We start from the raw sequence: 16,697 nt of genomic DNA, 5'->3' as shown, positions 1-16,697 counted from the left end.
AGAGAGAGAGAGAGAGAGAGAGAGGGGGGGGGGAAGGGGGGGAAGAGGGAGACGGAGGGAGGGAAGGAAAGAGAGGGAGACAGACATATAGATAGGAAGACATAGATAGGAAGACAAAGATATAGAGATAGATAGATTAGAGAGAGAGAAAGGGGCAAAGAAAATCGGAAATTCCCAGGACCCAAGAAAGAGAGAGAAAAATAATCCAAAGATCCCTTACATCATCACAATCTTGGCATCACACTTTCCAAAAAATAAACACTACCCCTCCCCCCTCCCCCTCCCCCACCCCGCCTGCTCTTCCTTTGCCTCTGACTGACTGGCGGTCTAACTGACGGATTGGCTGACTGACTGACTGACTAACGGACTGAATGACAGACAAGCAGAATGGATGACTGACTGACTAACGGACTGAATGACAGACAAGCAGAATGGCTGACTGACTAACTGGTGGACTAACTGACGTACAAACTGACTGGCTGACTGACGAACTGACAGGCAAAAGGAACGACTCGCTGGCAAACAGACAGACAGACTGACGAACGGTCGAAATAACATACAGAGCGACTGACTGACTGACGGACTAACTTACTAAATAACGGACTGAGTAAATGAATGACTGACGAGCTGACAAGCAAAAAGACTGACAGCCTAACTGACAATCACTAACTAAATGGCGGATTGACTGAATGACTGGCGAGCTGACAGGCAAAAATACTGACAGACTAACTGACAGTGACTAACTAAATGACTGACTGACTGAGTGACTGACTGATAGAAGCCGCCTCCTCCTCCTACGATTGGATTGCTGACTGGACTCCCGCCAGCCAGCCAGCCGTGAAATATAACATGCAAATCAATCCCAAATCTCTTTTTGAAAAACGGGAGTGGGGTGAGGGTGGGAAGGGGGAGGGAGTGGGGGGAGGGGGAGGGAGTGGGGGAAGGGGGGAGGGGGGAGGGGGAGGGAGTGGAGGGAAGGGGGAGGGAGTGGGGGGGAAGAGGAAGGGAGTGGGGGGAAGGGGGAGGGAGAGAGGAGAGGGGGGAAGCAGGTGCCTAATGCTGCATTCTCTCTGTCTCTTTTTTCTCCTTATCTTTAATTCTTTCTTCCTTTCCTCTCTTTTCTCTCTCTCCCTCTCTCCTCCCCACCCACTCTTCCCCCTCCCTCCCTCCCTCCCTCTTCCCTCCCTCCCTCCCTCCCTCCCCTATCCATCCATCCATCCATCCATCCATCCATCCATCCATCCATCCATCCATCCATCCATCCATCCATCCCCCCTCCCTCCTTCCCTCCTCCTTCCATATTCCAGACAGTTACGGGCGGCGTCTTCCCGCTCCTCCCCGCCCGCCCACGCCCTCACGCCCACACGCGCTAACCGTAACGTGGACGGCGATGAGTCATGGGCTGGGCGAGAGAACTGGTTACCCACACTTACTCATCTCTTTCGAGGAGGAGGAGGTGACTCACAATCCAGGGGGGGGGCTATAGTCGCTAATTCGCCTGAGTCAATTTCCTAACAGCTATAGGCATGCGCACAAACACTCACGCACGCATATATACATAAATGTGTACATACATACATATATACATACATACATACATACATATAAACCTCATAGCCACAGTCACAATTATAGGCATATGCACACGCACGTAAGCAGGCACGCACGCACGCACGCACACATACACGCATGTATACTTACGCACATGCACACACAATCAAAGAAAGTGCAGCGGATGGAAAACCATTAACAATAAACAAACAACTGATAACCGACAGTTAAAAAAATATTAATCCAAAAATCCTCCGCCATTAAAACTTTATCCAAGACACAATAGAGATAATAAACACGAACATTCAAAGATTAAAAATGAAATCCAAAACTTTGCTTCCATCGTCTAAAAAAATGTTAGAATCTCAACTCATTATAACAATAAGGGTTTGAAACGTTCATTCCCTTCGTCTTAATAAAGCGATTCAAACCCTAACCAACTGATCTAAAAATAGATTCAAATCCTATCAATCTAAAAACAGATTCAAAGCTCGATTCATCAATCAAAATACAAACGATCGAATTTGATACAATTCTCTCTCAATAACAAACACAAATAAAAAAAAATACAAATAGATAAAATACACATATAAATATACAAGATAAAAACAAGACCCTTCATCTGGCATGTCGAGTCAATAAAACAGCCGACAATCGCTGCGCGCCAAAAACACTAATATACTTCTCTTGTTTATTTTCTTTCCTCATCACACGCACGATCAACGATTGATTTGATGGTGTGGTTTTATTTGTTTGTATTTTGTTTATTTGTTTGCTTGTGTGTGTGTGTGTGTGTGTGTGTGTTGTGTGTGTGTGTGTGTGTGTGTGTGTGTGTGTGTGTGTGTGTGTGTGTGTGTGTGTGTGTGTGTGTGTGTGTGTGTGTGTGTGTGTGTGTGTGTGTGTGTGTGTGTGTGCGTGCGCGTGCGTACACACACATAAACAGGTGAATGAGTGAGTGCGTTTCTCCGTGACAGTCCAATACATGCATATCCGTGCACGTGTGCGAACGGGAAGAATGCAGTGCGTACTTAATACACACACACACACACACACACACACACACACACACACACACACACACACACACACACACACACACACACACACACACACACACACACACACACACACACACATCCCACCCCGACCCGAAACCAACCTCGGCCAGCGCCTCCTCCTCCTCCGCCGCCACCTCTGGCCTTTCACTTCGTCAGGATCAATATGGCGTCGTCGACCATCTGCTAAGTTAACCTTTGTCACGACTTAACGAAGAGCTAAGTCGGACTCTCCTCCCGTATCGCCGAGAAGGGCGATACGGGAGATAAACGGGTGGGAACGGATGTTGGATAAGCAAGATCCATAAGGAGATAAATAAATCAATGAGCAAATATCCGAACAAATAAACAAATCAATGAATTCATTAAAAGATACATACATAAACATCTATAAACAAATCTATAAATAAACTAACAAACAATTCGATAAATACAATAAAAATAAATAAATGAAAATAAATAAACAAATGAATAAATAAACATAAACAAACAAATGAAAACAAAGAAAATATTCAAACAAATGAATAAATAAAATCATATAAACAAATGAATAATCAAAATATATAAACAAAGGAACACATTGAAATACATAAACAAACGAACAAGTAAATCCACAAACCATAACTGAATAAACAACAAATAAAAGATTAACATCAAACAATTGGTGAAATAGTAAACAAGTAGATTAAAAGCTAGAGGAAATAAAATTTTAGGCAAGGTCAATTGGCCTTCAACTGCATCATTTCCCCCCGCTTACGCAATCACTTAATGCACGAATACAATAACATTAAAATATAATGATAATAATAATAATGATGATGATGATGACAATAACAGTAATAATAAAGGAAAGTTTTAAACGGCAGAAGGACTGGGGTGGAGTGGAGGTGGGGGTGGGAGTGATACACACGGAGGGAGGGAGAAGGTAATGGAAAAGGAAGGGGGGATGGGAGGAAAAGGGGAAAATGGAAGGGAGAAGAGAAAGGAGGAAAAGGAAGGGTGAATAGAAAGGAGGGAAAGGAAGGGAGAAGGGGAAGAAAGGAAGGGAGAAGGGGAAACAGGGAGAGAAGGAAGGAGTAGAGATGCGTAGAGGTAAGGTGAAAGAGAGAAAGAGTAAAGACACAGGGGGAAAAGAGGGAAAGGAAATGGAGGATGGGGAAAGGAGGGGTGCAAAGAGGAAATGAGGGAAAATAGGAATACAGAGAAGAAAAGAAACAAGGATAGAGGGGAACAGAGAAGGAGGGGAGAGAGGAAGGAGGGGGGAAAGAGCTGAGAGGAAGGGGGGAAGCTCCACTGTGGCCCTAACATGGATGTGCTCGAGGCTGCGGGCCAGTGTCAGGGTCGATCACCACTTGCTGTACACGCACTTAATCTGTGTGTGTGTGTGTGTGTGTGTGTGTGTGTGTGTGTGTGTGTGTGTGTGTGTGTGTGTGTGTGTGTGTGTGTGTGTGTGTGTGTGTGTGTGTGTGTGTGTGTGTGTGTGTGTGTGTGTGTGTGTGTGTGTGTGTGTGTGTGTGAGAGAGAGAGAGAGAGAGAGAGAGAGAGAGAGAGAGAGAGAGAGAGAGAGAGAGAGAGAGAGAGAGAGAGAGAGAGAGAGAGAAAGCGTGATAAGAATCAAACAAACAGATAGACAGATTGAGGCAGGTGGGGGAGGGGGAAATGATACACACTGAAAGCAGCACACAGCCCTCTAAATCACACACAGAAACAACCATGAATAAATGAACACAGACGCCGACACCAAGCGAGCAAACACAGCTTTCCAGATATAAACCAAAGACACACAAACACACGCCATGACGCACAAATTGAAAACAAAAGATACAATCCCACAAAACCCGAAACAAACAAATAAACGCAAAACTACACATATACATAAGAGTCCGGAAGGGTTACAACTAAGAAAATGATAAAAGAAGAAAAAAAAAGGTGTTTTGATGAACGCACAGAGGAAGAAGGAACAGGAAGAGAATCGGTCAGAACGGAAGAACAACAAGGCAAGGGGAGGGCAGGGGCGGCCAGGAGGGGGGTGGGGGGAGTCGACAAGGCAGGGTAGTGGGTACGGTCAAAGAGGGGAGGGAGGAGGGGTGGTGGTAGGAGTCGAAGGGAGAAGGGGAGGGGAGGAAGAGAGGGGTAAGAGGGAGAGAAAGAGGGGAGGGAGGAAGAGAGGGGTAAGAGCGAGGGACAGAGGGTAGGGTGAGAGGGAGAGAGGAGTAAGAGCAAGGGAGAAAGGGTAGGAGAAGAGAGGAAGAGAGGAAGAGAGGGAGAGAGGGGTAAGAGCGAGGGAGGAAGAGAGGGGGTATGAGGGGAGAGAGAGGGCAGGGTAGGAAGTAAGGGGGCTAAGGGGGGAAGGAGGGTAGGGTCAGTACCACTGGTAGGACAGGAAGAGTGAGCGAGGTGGTGCAGTGTCGTAATATCACACTGACCTAGGCTGGTGGGATTGTGAGGGAGGGAGGGGTGGAAGAGGGGGGAGGGAGGGAGAAGAGTAAAAGATGGTAAAGGAAGAGAGGAGAGAGGAAGGGAGGGAGGGAGGGAGGGAGGAGGAGGGAGGAGAAGAATAAGGGATGGCGAAGAAGGGAGGGAGGAGGGGGCGAAGGGAAGAACGAAGAAGAGATGGGGAGAGAGAAGAATTGGGAAATGCGGGAGGAAGAAGAGTGAAGGAGTGAAGGAGTGGAGGAGAGGAGAAGAGCGAGAGAGAGAGAAGAGGGGATGGGGGGGGGGTAAAGGAGAAAGAAAAGTGAAGGGAATGAGGCAAAGGGAAGGAGGGGAAAAGGCGGTCGCCCCCCCCCCCCCGCCCCCCCGCAACAACGTGGCGAGGACGGCTGTGATTGACGCACATAAATCTAAAAAAAAAAATCCTCCGCTAATATGGAAATACAATTTATAAAACCATAAGATAAGAAAACAACAACACGCATGATGTGTGTGTGGGAAACCATGATGAATGTTTAACAACAGCTCATTCGTGTCTTTATGATCTAATTTCAACATTACGTGTGTGTGTGTGTGTGTGTGTGTGTGTGTGTGTGTGTGTGTGTGTGTGTGTGTGTGTGTGTGTGTGTGTGTGTGTGTGTGTGTGTGTACGTGCATACGCGTGTATGTGTACGTGCCTTCGCATGTACGTGTACGTGCATTTGCGTGCATGTGTACGTACCTACCCGTGTGCGCGCACGTGTCTGCGTATGTATGCATGTGTATCTATTCCCTAGCATGCGCGTGAACGAGTGCAAGAATGCCCCCTTACACCCACACCGAAGGGAGACTGCAACTTGCACCCAAGTCCCCTTTTAACGAGCAAACTTGCCGCTCGGAAAACTCCGCTCGACAAGCCCTCCGTCGAAATCAATCTCCGTCCCCGTGCGTGCGGGTTTTCTCCGCTACACCTCTGCGGTTCAGCGGCAAAGGCAAACAGGACCACGAACAGGGCCACAGAAGAAAGGGAGAGAAGGAGGGGGGAAGGAGAAAAGGAGGGAGGAAATGGAAGAGAGGTAAGGGGGGAAGGAGAAAGGGAGGAAATGAGGAAGGAAATGGAAGAGATGAAAGGGGGAAGGAGAAAATGAGGGGAGGAGGGAGGAAATGGAAAAGAGGGAAGGGAGAAGAAGAAAAGGAGAGGAGGAGGGAGGAAATGGTAGAGAGGGAAGGGGAGAAGGAGAGGAGGAGGGAAGGAGCGAGGAAGAGGAGGAGGGGAGGAGTGAGGGAGACTGGGGGAAGGAAAGGAGAATAAGAAGGAAGGAAAGAGGAAGAGAAGGGGTGAAGGAGAGGAGAGAAAGAAGATAGGAAAGAGGGACCCATGGAGCGAAAGCGAGAAGGAAATGGGAAAGAACAAGCCAAGAAGCGAAAGAGCAAAGGAGGCAAAGAAAGAAGAAACGAAAGAGAGAAGAAAAGCGAGAGCAAAGGAGAGGACGAACTTCCAACCTTGTCACACATTCTCCAGACGAACGCTTAACACAAACAGAACACTGGAGAACGATAATAAATAAACGAACACGCAAGTGAATAAATAAACCCCGAGAACATGTACATAAATCAATAAATAAAAGGAGACGAATAATCCGAACATGACAAACGAGACGCCACACGCTACATCGACAGAGCAACCAAGGCACTACAACGGGTCTCTCTAAGTACACGAGAAAGTATGAAAGAAACACAAACCCACGATACTTTCTCCGAGAGTTCCTACTGGACAAGTTTTTTTTTTCTTTCTTCTTTTTTTTACTCTTTATTTTTATTTTTATTTCTCCCTCCCTCTCCCTCTCCCTCTCTCTCTCTCTGTCTCTCTCTCTACCGCGTCGAGTTTCACTTTAAGTTCACAATGTCATGGCCGTATTTCATTTCGCTCCCCCGCTCCCCCATCCAAGTCCCTCAACCCTTCCCCTCCTCTCCTCCCCCTTCCCTTCGTCCCTTCCTCCTACCCTCCCCTCCCCCTCCCCTTCGGTCCTGCCCCTTCGTTCGGCCCTCCCTCCTCCCTTCTCTCCTCCCTTCGTCCCTCCTTCCTCCCCTCACCCTCCCTTCGGCTCTCCCTCCTCACCTCCCCTCCCCTTATTACTTAACTCGTGAAATACCAATTAACACAGCTCGGTTCGCAGAGCACACCTGTTACTAAGGAACACCCTGCGCGGACGAACGAGCGAATACATCACACAGGGTAGTGCAGGTCCATCTCTATTCATTATCCATATGCAAATGTGTGTACGTGTGCATTCGCTTCCCCACGTAGTACAACGCTAAATCTCGGCGCGCTGGCTATGAACACATTCCCTTCCTCTCCCTCTCCCTTACTCTACTCCTCTATCCCTCTTTCATCTCAACCCCCTCTTCCTCTCTCTCTCTCTCCCCTTCCCTCCTTCCCCCTCCCTTCCTTCTCTTCTTCTCCTTCCCCCTTCCTACCCTTTCCATCTCTACATGTCCATCCTTCCCTCCCTCTCCTCTCCTTTTCTTTACCCACCTCTCTACCCCATCCCTCTTACACCCTCTCCCCTCCCTCCTTCTCCCTCTCTCCCATCTACCCCAGTCGAAAGAAGGTGTCACACGTTATAGGTATGACATCTTATACAAGGCTCCCCACCCCGTTCACATGTCCCGCTGATCCCGACGACGCGCGTGCTGGCCGAACGGGCGCCGAGATCCAGCCGGACGTGACTCGTGCAAAAGGTACTGCGGGTATCGAGGCGGCGTCACGCGTCTCGCTGACTGACTGGCGAAGAATACTGGCGAGGAGAGCACAGTTCCCCGATTATTACCCCAAAAAAGAGAAACGGAGAAAACAATAAATGAATAGGTAATAAAAGGAGAATGAAGGGATAATAGATGGAAAGCGAAAATAAATGGATGTGATTAAACTGTGGAAAACGAAAATAAATAAGTGACTAAAACATGGAAAACGAAAATAAGTACGTGATTAAAATATGGAAAACGTAAAAGAAAAAAAACATAAACGAACAAGAGTAATGGAGAAAGGGGAGGCTAGGGGGTGAGAAAGAGCAGAAAACTACTAGAGATAGACAGAGAGAGAGAAGAAAAAAAAACTGTTAAAAACGTGCGAGATATTTTACTTGGTCCAAGGCCAGATCCCGTAACTAAAAGGCCACTTGGAAGGATTGGGCGGGAGATTTGAATTTGCATTCGAGCTTGAATTTGAATCCTAGCAGTCCGTTATTTATTTTCTCTGTAGGGGGCCTGGGAGGAGGGAAGTGTAAGGTTAAGCTCGAATTTTAAATGAAGTTGAATATTGAATTAAATTAAACAATCATGTTTAAAATGCTAGGAGAAAGAGGTTTAGCGCGCAACATTGGCGGCAACATCAACGACATCGCTGACATTGCAACTATCATGTTAATATTCCTGCATCATGCACACGTATTATCCGGCCAGTTTCCCCCTCCTTGAACCTCCTACGGCTGCAATATTGCTAGACCGCCACGCGTGCAATATCTCTCTACTTCGACACTCAAAACTCTAAAGCCCCAATCTCCACTACGCGACCCGGAATTACACCCTCCCCCTCGTTTTTTTTATACTGAACCTCCACTGTGCAACCCGGAATTACTCCCACCTTCTCTCCCCTTATGAGCTCGAGGCGTAAAACCGAGCAAAGGTCCTTGAACATAAGCTGAAACTAGATTTTTTTTTTAGATTTTTTTCTTGATTGCTATGACATTCTGGAAGCTTCGGTCTGACGTCATCGCTCGAGGCTTTGTATAAAAAGAACACAAGTCACGTGACAATGAGAGGTTCTTGTGACTCTCAGGTTCTTCTTCAAAGGAAGGGGAGAAGAAAAAGGTAAGGAGGAGGAGAGGGAAGAAAGGAAGAGAAGAGAAGAGAAGAGAGGAGGGGAGGAAAGGTAAGGCCATGAGTCGAGCAAAAATAAGAATAACAATGAAAGGAAGAAGAGGGATAGACTGAAGAGGGAAAGAGGGAAAATGGGTAAAAGGAGGGAAAGGAAACGGAGGAGGAGGAGGTGAAGGAAGAGCAAGAGATGAATATAAAGACGTTCGCCAGGCGAGCAAAATAAAAATGACAATAAAAACAAGAAGGGGAATAGACTGAAGTGGAAAAGAGGAACAAAGAGCAAAAGGTGGGAAAGGAAGAGGAAAAAGAAAAGGAGGAGGAGGAGGAAGTGGTGAAGGAAGGAGGAGGAGGAGATGAACACAAAAAAGTTCACCAGGCGAGCAAAAATAAGAATAACAATAAAAATAAGAACAATAAAAAAGAGGAATAGACTAAGACGAAAAGAGGAACAAGGGGTAAAAAAGAGGGAAAGGAAAAAGAAAAGGAGGAGAAGGTGAAGGAAGAGCAGGAGGAGATGAACACAAGGACGTTCCCCAGGCGAGCAAAAATAAGAATAACAATAAAAAGATAAAGAGGAAAAGAGGGACAAGGGGAAAAGGAGGCAAAGGAAAAGGAAAATGAGGAGGAGGCGACGGCAGAGCAGCAGATGAACACAAAGACGCTTCCCGGGCGAAAGGGGGGCTGGAAATGCTCACAGGAGCTTATCGCGTCCTCCTCCGAAAGCGTCGGGCCTTTGCCTCTCCCCCTCTGCGCATGCCGCTGGAAGGATGGTCGGCGACGCATTGATCTTTAAGACATGTCCCGATGCCTTTTGCATTGCCAGCCATCCTCGCGGAAGCCCCGTGAATCCCCCAAGCCCTGCGAGAGGAAGGGAAGGAAGGCCAGGCTTTCCCTTTGCCGCAAAATCCTGGTGTCTGTGCTGGAACTTAAATAAAAAATACGTCTCCCCTTTGTTATTGTTGTTTTTTCTTCCAACGTTTACCAACCCACATGCGCGCTGGGTCCTTCGCGCGGGTTTCCTCCCATGACATTATTTTAGATGAGTGCAGTGATAAAAGGAGGTGCACCGTTTGCTCCATCTACACCGTTTGCACCGTCTACAGGGATCTCTCTCTCTCTCTCTCTCTCTCTCTCTCTCTCTCTCTCTCTCTCTCTCTCTCTCTCTCTCTCTGTCTCTCTCTCTCTCTCTCTCTCTCTCTCTATCACCTCCCTTGACGGCGGGTTGCGAAGGCCAAAGAGATTTATAAATACGCCATAACAACCTCACCACCAACTTCGCCGCCTCCGCTCTCGTCGCTGCTTCACAAGGCCGCAATCACGAAGGCCTTCATCTTCTCATCCCCCTCTCCCTCTCCCTCCTCCTCCTCTCTCCTCTCTATCCAACCCCTTCCTCTTCTCTCTTCCCTCCATCCCTACTCCTCTCCCTATCTCTTATTCCTTTTCCCCTCCTCCTCCTCCTCTCCTCACTCTACCCAACCCTTTCCTCTTCTCTCTTTCCTCCATCCCTATTCCTCTCCCTATCAACTATTCCTTTCCCCCCTCATCTTTTACCCTTCCAATGATCCATCCACACCCCCATCCCCTTCCATCTCCCTCTCCTCACCCCCTCCTCTTCTCTCCTCTACCTTCCCCCAATCCTTCTCACCCACACACCCATCTTTTCTTACCCCCCCCCCCCCCCACACACACACATTTTATTGCTCGGTGTCGAAACTGCCCCTCCCCTCCCCTCCCCCCTCCCCTACATAGACGCAAGCACAGGCAAATCGTCCGCCACATTGCTCTTTGTCTCGAGACGCCCCCCCCCCCCCCCGTGCGACGCCGATAAATCCTTAAGTGCTTGCGTAACCATTCGTACCGAGCGCGACCGAACCTTCGCTGCAACCTTGGCCCTGCGGTGACCCCGTGACCTCGCGACCTATTATGCCACCGACACGAGCCGCTGATTGCAAGCTTGCCGCGGTGTGTTACATGCATCCGTGCTTATTTGCTGGCGTTGTCTGGGCGAGTGGCCTGTCCCTTGCACAACGCCGCCCGGGACTCGAACGAGCTTTGCTTCTGAAACCTAGCGTTCATTAATGGATTTGCTCTCTGGGACGTTGTGTGTGTGTGAGTGTGTGTGTGTGTGTGTGTGTGTGTGTGTGTGTGTGTGTGTGTGTGTGTGTGTGTGTGTGTGTGTGTCAGTGTTTATATATACATACATATATATATATATATATATATATATATATATATATATATATATATATATATATAGTGTGTGTGTGTGTATATATATAATATATGTGAGATTTGCTTCTAAATCATGGTATACATTTGGGCTTTGCTTCTAAAATCTAGTATCTATCGATGAGCTTAGTTTCTGAAACGAGTAACATATCAATGTGCTTTTGCTTCTGAAACCTCGCATGCATCAAAAAGCTTTGCTTCTGAAACCTGATACACCTCGGTCGCAATGGTGTCCGAAACCTGGCACCCCCCTAACGAGCTTTGCTTCCGAAACGGTGCCACGTCATCTCGCCTACCAAAGAGGGTGCCAAGACCGGGGCCAAACAACCACCTTACTCCCCGCAGACCCCTTGTAAACTGTTACCGCAATACGCCCGCAACTCCACCAGCTGTTGAGGCAACCTGTCGCCCAGATAACGCATCTTGGCGATCCGGTTCTCCTGGAGACGAGCGACGGGGAAGGAAAGGAGGATTCTAAGTCACAAACACTTCACAGAACTATTGACATTGTAAATGATGCAAACAAATCATTCCCTTTCTCTAACACACAGACGCACGCACACATATACACACACGCGCAATCGCGCACGCACACACACACACACACACACACACACTAACCTATCGCAACTGGCACTCCTCCCAACACGTCATCTAACAACCTAATGAAAAAAAAAATACTTGGGGAACGTGCCACGTCCTGCACGTCCTTGGCGCCCGTGCCATTTCATAAACTTAACCCGACGGACACGGTAGGCCTAAGCTAAAATGACAGCTGGCGAGAGAACGAAAGAGAGAGAGAGAGGGAAGGAGAGGAACTGTGCCCACGTAAGCACGGAATGTCTCCTTCACTTCATCACTGCCAAACCCTCCCTTTAAAACCGTCAACGAAAGCCTTTTAACAGAACGAATGGCTTGAATCACGAAAACGGGAGGCCAATGCGCGGACATGCCAAAGTACAGAAGCAAAGCGTGTCTTTAACTCACTCTCTCCCCTGTAACACATGAGGATTCTTGTTTCCTCCATTTCGACCCGAGGGCTACGTGGCTAAAGGTTAAATTCAGATACAAAAAGAGACAAAACATATGATCATTTACGCACTCTCTAAGAACGAAATTTAACTGAAAAAAACATCTATGAATAAGTAACTCATCTTATAAAATAACAAAACAAAGGAATAAATGCACGCTGGCAACTCACCAGGCCTACGGACTCCACCCCCCCCTCCCCACTCACCACACAACCTCTCGCTGACGCAATAGCTATAGACCTCACCCCCCCCTCCCTTAGCCCCCGTCCTCCCTCCACCTGTCTCCTCGCCCCTTCTCCCTTCCCTCGCTCAAGACACAAATCAATAAACTACTCGATATAGACACTTTATCGTGAACTATGGCGGCGTGTCTTTGCAGAGCCCACCTCACAAACGCAGATCGCGGACTCTCGCTTTCGGCTGCGTGAAACTCGGCGACGCGCATCTGGCAACACACGTGCGCACGAGAGAGAGAGAGAGAGACCATTGAACCAACAGTTATTTAGTTACAAGGTTCGTTTCGCGTCCATTTAATGAAAAAAGAAGGGTGTTGAAAAAGTCCTGAAACAAACACCTCTCGGTATATAAACGAGAAGACGCCGTTTCAAACTGGGACCGAAAACAAAAACAAAGAAAGTGCCAAACGCGCAGACAAATGTTACAAATCAACGAAAGAAAAAAAATCGGCTGACTAAAAATCTACATGGGTCTGACAGGGGGAGAAAAGAGGAGGAGGAGGGGGAGGAGGAGGAGGAGGAGGGGGGAAGGAGGGAGGAGGAAGGAGGGGGGAAGGAGGAGAAAGAAGGAGGAGGAGAAAGCGAAGGAGGAGGAGAAGAAGAAGAGGAGGAGCAGGCCGCAGCAGCAGGAGGAATAAGGAAATAAAGAACATGGAAAAAAGAGAAACAGAGGAATATGAAAAACAATAATAATAAAACAAAGAAAAAAGGGGGAGGCCGAGGAAGAAGGTAGGGTGAAGGGTGGAGTAGGAAGAGCAGGAGGGGGAGGGAAGGTAGGCAAGAGGGCGGGGTGAGGAAGAGGGGAAAGGGAGAGGGGAGGGGAGGAGGGGAAGGGGGGTCCACAGGCCTTGGCGTGACATAGCTGACCCACATTCCCGCCAGAGTGCGTACGCCAGCGTGTCCGCCCTCCATTCCATCAATCTGCGTACTGCCGTTATTACAATCCACGTGTCCCTTCCATCGATCCCCATTGCGTATACGTTGCGTACACGTCTTTATCTCATCCTTCGCGTTCTCTTCGTTTTACTATCGCTGTAATTTTTTTTAGCAATAGCATAGGCCTATGTATTTTTCTTTGTGGATTTCCCTCCGAGCTTCTCCTCCCCATCCCCTCCCCTCCCTCCCCATCCGTCTCTCACTTTCCCTTTCACTTCCGATTTTAGTCTGTCTTTTTTCTCTTCTTTCCTTCATTTCCCCATTCGCTTCAACTCTCTTCGATGATGATGGTGATGATTATGATGATAATAATAATTCTGGTGATGCTGATAATTATGGTGATAATGATAATTACGGTAGTGATAATGATAATTACGGTAGTGATAATGATAATTATGGTGGTAATAATGATAATTATGATAATGGTGATGACTCTGCTGAAGGAGACTGTGGTGGCTGTCGGTAATGAGGAGAAAGGGCTAATGAAGAAGATGGAGAGACATGAAAGATGACAGGAAGAGGGGGATGGGAGGATGAGACAGGTGAGAAGAGAGAGGGAAAGATAGAGAAAGGAGAATGAGGAGGGAGAGAGGGGGATGGGGGGGAGACAGACAGACAGACAGACAGACAGAGAGAGAGAGAGAGAGAGAGAGAGAGAGAGAGAGAGAGAGAGAGAGAGAGAGAGAGAGAGAGAGAGAGAGAGAGAGAGAGAGAGAGAGAGAGAGAGAGAGAGAGAGAGAGAGAGCGAGAGAGAGAGAGGCAGGCAGGCAGGCACAGAAACAATTTAAAAAATACCGATAAGAACCGCGACTGGAAAGGTTAAAACCGCGGGGCGTGACACACGCACACTGACAAACACAAAAAACAATCCCGACCTTGCTGCCATGATGATCCGTAATCAGGCATAACCGCACCAAATTTTCTTTGTTAATTTTTAGTCATACAAATGTACCAATCTAGACAAGTCGGCCATTTTTCTCCAATATCTGATAACAAATTAACCACATCCGGTCGCAGTGGTCGTTCGTTACTCCTGGAAACGATAAAATACAATGACTTACTGCTCAATTTCTCATTAATTGAATATAACCCGATTTCCGTTCCTCTACTTAACACTCTCGCCATAAATTAAACATAATACTCTAACCCTTTAGCATGATAACACCCCCCCCCCAAAAAAAAAAATAATCTTCTGGTCTTCATAAAGCTCTATTATACACTTGTTAAACAAATGTCACATCTATCTTTTATCATTACTCCACACGCAATCTTTATTATCCCAAAACTACCATCATACACCTTTTTTTATCAATCACCACGCAATCATGATGATCATTAAACTATTATCACATCCATTTCTTAAAATCATACCTCACGCACTTGTATCATCAAACTACTACCACATCCATTCTTTAAATCTATCCTCACATCCATTTTTTGTATCATCAAACTATCACGTACATTTTTAAAAATCTATCTCCATATACATTTTTACAATCATACCTCACACACTCACATAATCAAAATACTACCCAATATTTTTTTTTTTTTTTAAAGATCATTTCCCACGAACTCTTATCATTACCGAACAACTATCACCATTTTTTTTTTTTTTTTTTTTTATACCCACTTTGATTTTATAGTTCAAGGACCGACCACCACCACGCCATGTCTGGACGGAAATTGAAACAACACTAACGACCGAGCATGTCAATCGGCTGTTTACTTGTTCCCTTGTTAATGAGAAGAGCGGTTGTAACCATTGGCCGAAGGAAAGAGGTAATTAGGTAATGGGTGGTTGCGATAAACAGTGTCGTTTGCAAGGCGATGGGGTGTTTTGGGGATCGTTGAATAGTTCACGGTGGTCACTGCTTATCTATAGAATAAACAAAAGCATGGACGGTAGCATAACACCAATAACCAAAACAAGAGTAAGAACAACAGTATACTAGCACCACTACCAAGAACAAGAACATGAACAAAAACAAGTAATGCAGAAGCAGCAATAACAAAAACAAAAGAAATACAAGAGCAGCAGCACTAAAAACAAGAACATGAACAGAAACAAGAAAAGCAAACACAGTATCAGCAACAATAAGAACAAAAATATGAATATAAACAACAGAAGACTAAGAACAGCAGCACCACCAACAACAAAGCGGGCAACATCGAGGTCAAAACCGCAGGCGATGGCCACCGGGGTTTCGATATTTCCCCCCTTCCCCCTTTCCCCCTCCTTCCCTTACCTCTTTCCCTTGACCGGGTAATGACCAACCATATCCCCCCCCCCCTTCCCCTTAGGCGACGACCAGCGTTGTTAGGTACACCCTCTTACCCTTCCCTCACTTCCCTCCCTTTTCCCTCTCCTTTCCCTTTCTCCTTCGATCTTTCCTTCCCTCTCCCCCCCTCCCCCCGTGTGGCGGGACCTCGAATGCGTCTGTGTGTGTGTGTGTGTGCGGAAATTTCCATGATATTCCCTCTTTCCCCGCCTACCGTCCCTCCTTCCTCGGCCGCGCATCCCTTCCCTCCCTCCCTCCCCTCCCTCTTTCCCTCCTTGCTCCGGCCACACGTTCCCCCTCCCGCCCTCTCCCTCCCACCGCTCTCCTAGCAACCATCCCTCCTCTCCCTCCCCCTCCTTCTCCTCCCCTCCCTCCCCCGGCCGCCATCCCCTCTCGAATGTGTCCGGGACTAAACTAGTTCGTTTCCCTTTCAAAACAGGCCTTCTGGGTTGGGGTTTTAGGCTTTGAATTTCAGGTTTCGGGTTTTAGGCTAGACATTTTCTTCTTTCGCGGGAAGGGGGGGAGGGGGAGGGGGAGGGGGAGAGGAAGGGGAAGAGGAGGAAGCGGAGAGGGAGAGGAGGAGGACGAGGAGGAAGAGGAGAGGGAGGGGAGGAGGAGGAAGAGGAGAGGGAGGGGAGGAGGACGAGGAGAAGAGGAGGAGGCACAGGAGAGAGAGAAGGAGGAGGAGGTACAGGAGAGGGAGAAGGAGGAGGCAGAAGAGAGGAAGGAGGAGGACGACGATTAGGCAGGAGGATGGAAGGGGATGGGGAAAGGGAGAAAGGCAAAGGAAGGGTAGAAGATGGAAAAGGAAGAGAATAGAAGAGGGAGGAGGGAAGAAGGAAGAAGAGGAGGAGATGCAGGAGAATAATAATAATGAAGAGGAAGGGGTCAAAGATCAGAAGAATAAAAAGGAGAGAGAGAGAAAAAGGTGGGGCATTCATTTTTAAGTCTTTGTGAAAATGTTGAGCAGTTATGAGGAGATGGTGAGAGGGAAAGAGAGAGAACGGGATGGAACAAGGGAAGGGAAAGGAGATAGGACAAGGGAAAATATATGAATAAATAGAGAAGAAAAGAAATAGAGAAGAGAGG

The 16,697-nt window shown here is 47.4% G+C and overlaps 1 protein-coding gene across 9 annotated transcripts in view; it reads right to left on the bottom strand.

Annotated features, from left to right (window-relative positions):
* The window catches only part of atos (atos homolog atossa), a 135,273-nt gene that overhangs the window by 13,507 nt on the left and 105,069 nt on the right, over nt 1-16,697 (bottom strand). For 2 of the 9 annotated variants that reach the window (XM_070141869.1, XM_070141870.1), the window contains exon 1: nt 12,544-12,617. The exons of the other annotated variants lie outside the window; for them this stretch is intronic. In XM_070141869.1, coding sequence (XP_069997970.1) covers nt 12,544-12,602 — 59 coding nt within the window. In that variant the 5' untranslated portion in view covers nt 12,603-12,617. Of the gene's footprint in view, nt 1-12,543; nt 12,618-16,697 lie in introns of those variants that run through there. 9 annotated transcript variants of the gene reach the window in all.

The sequence above is a fragment of the Penaeus vannamei genome, chromosome 28 (genome assembly GCF_042767895.1).
Source record: "Penaeus vannamei isolate JL-2024 chromosome 28, ASM4276789v1, whole genome shotgun sequence".
NCBI classification, from domain to species: domain Eukaryota; kingdom Metazoa; phylum Arthropoda; class Malacostraca; order Decapoda; family Penaeidae; genus Penaeus; species Penaeus vannamei.
This window is presented reverse-complemented; position numbering and strand designations above follow the sequence as displayed.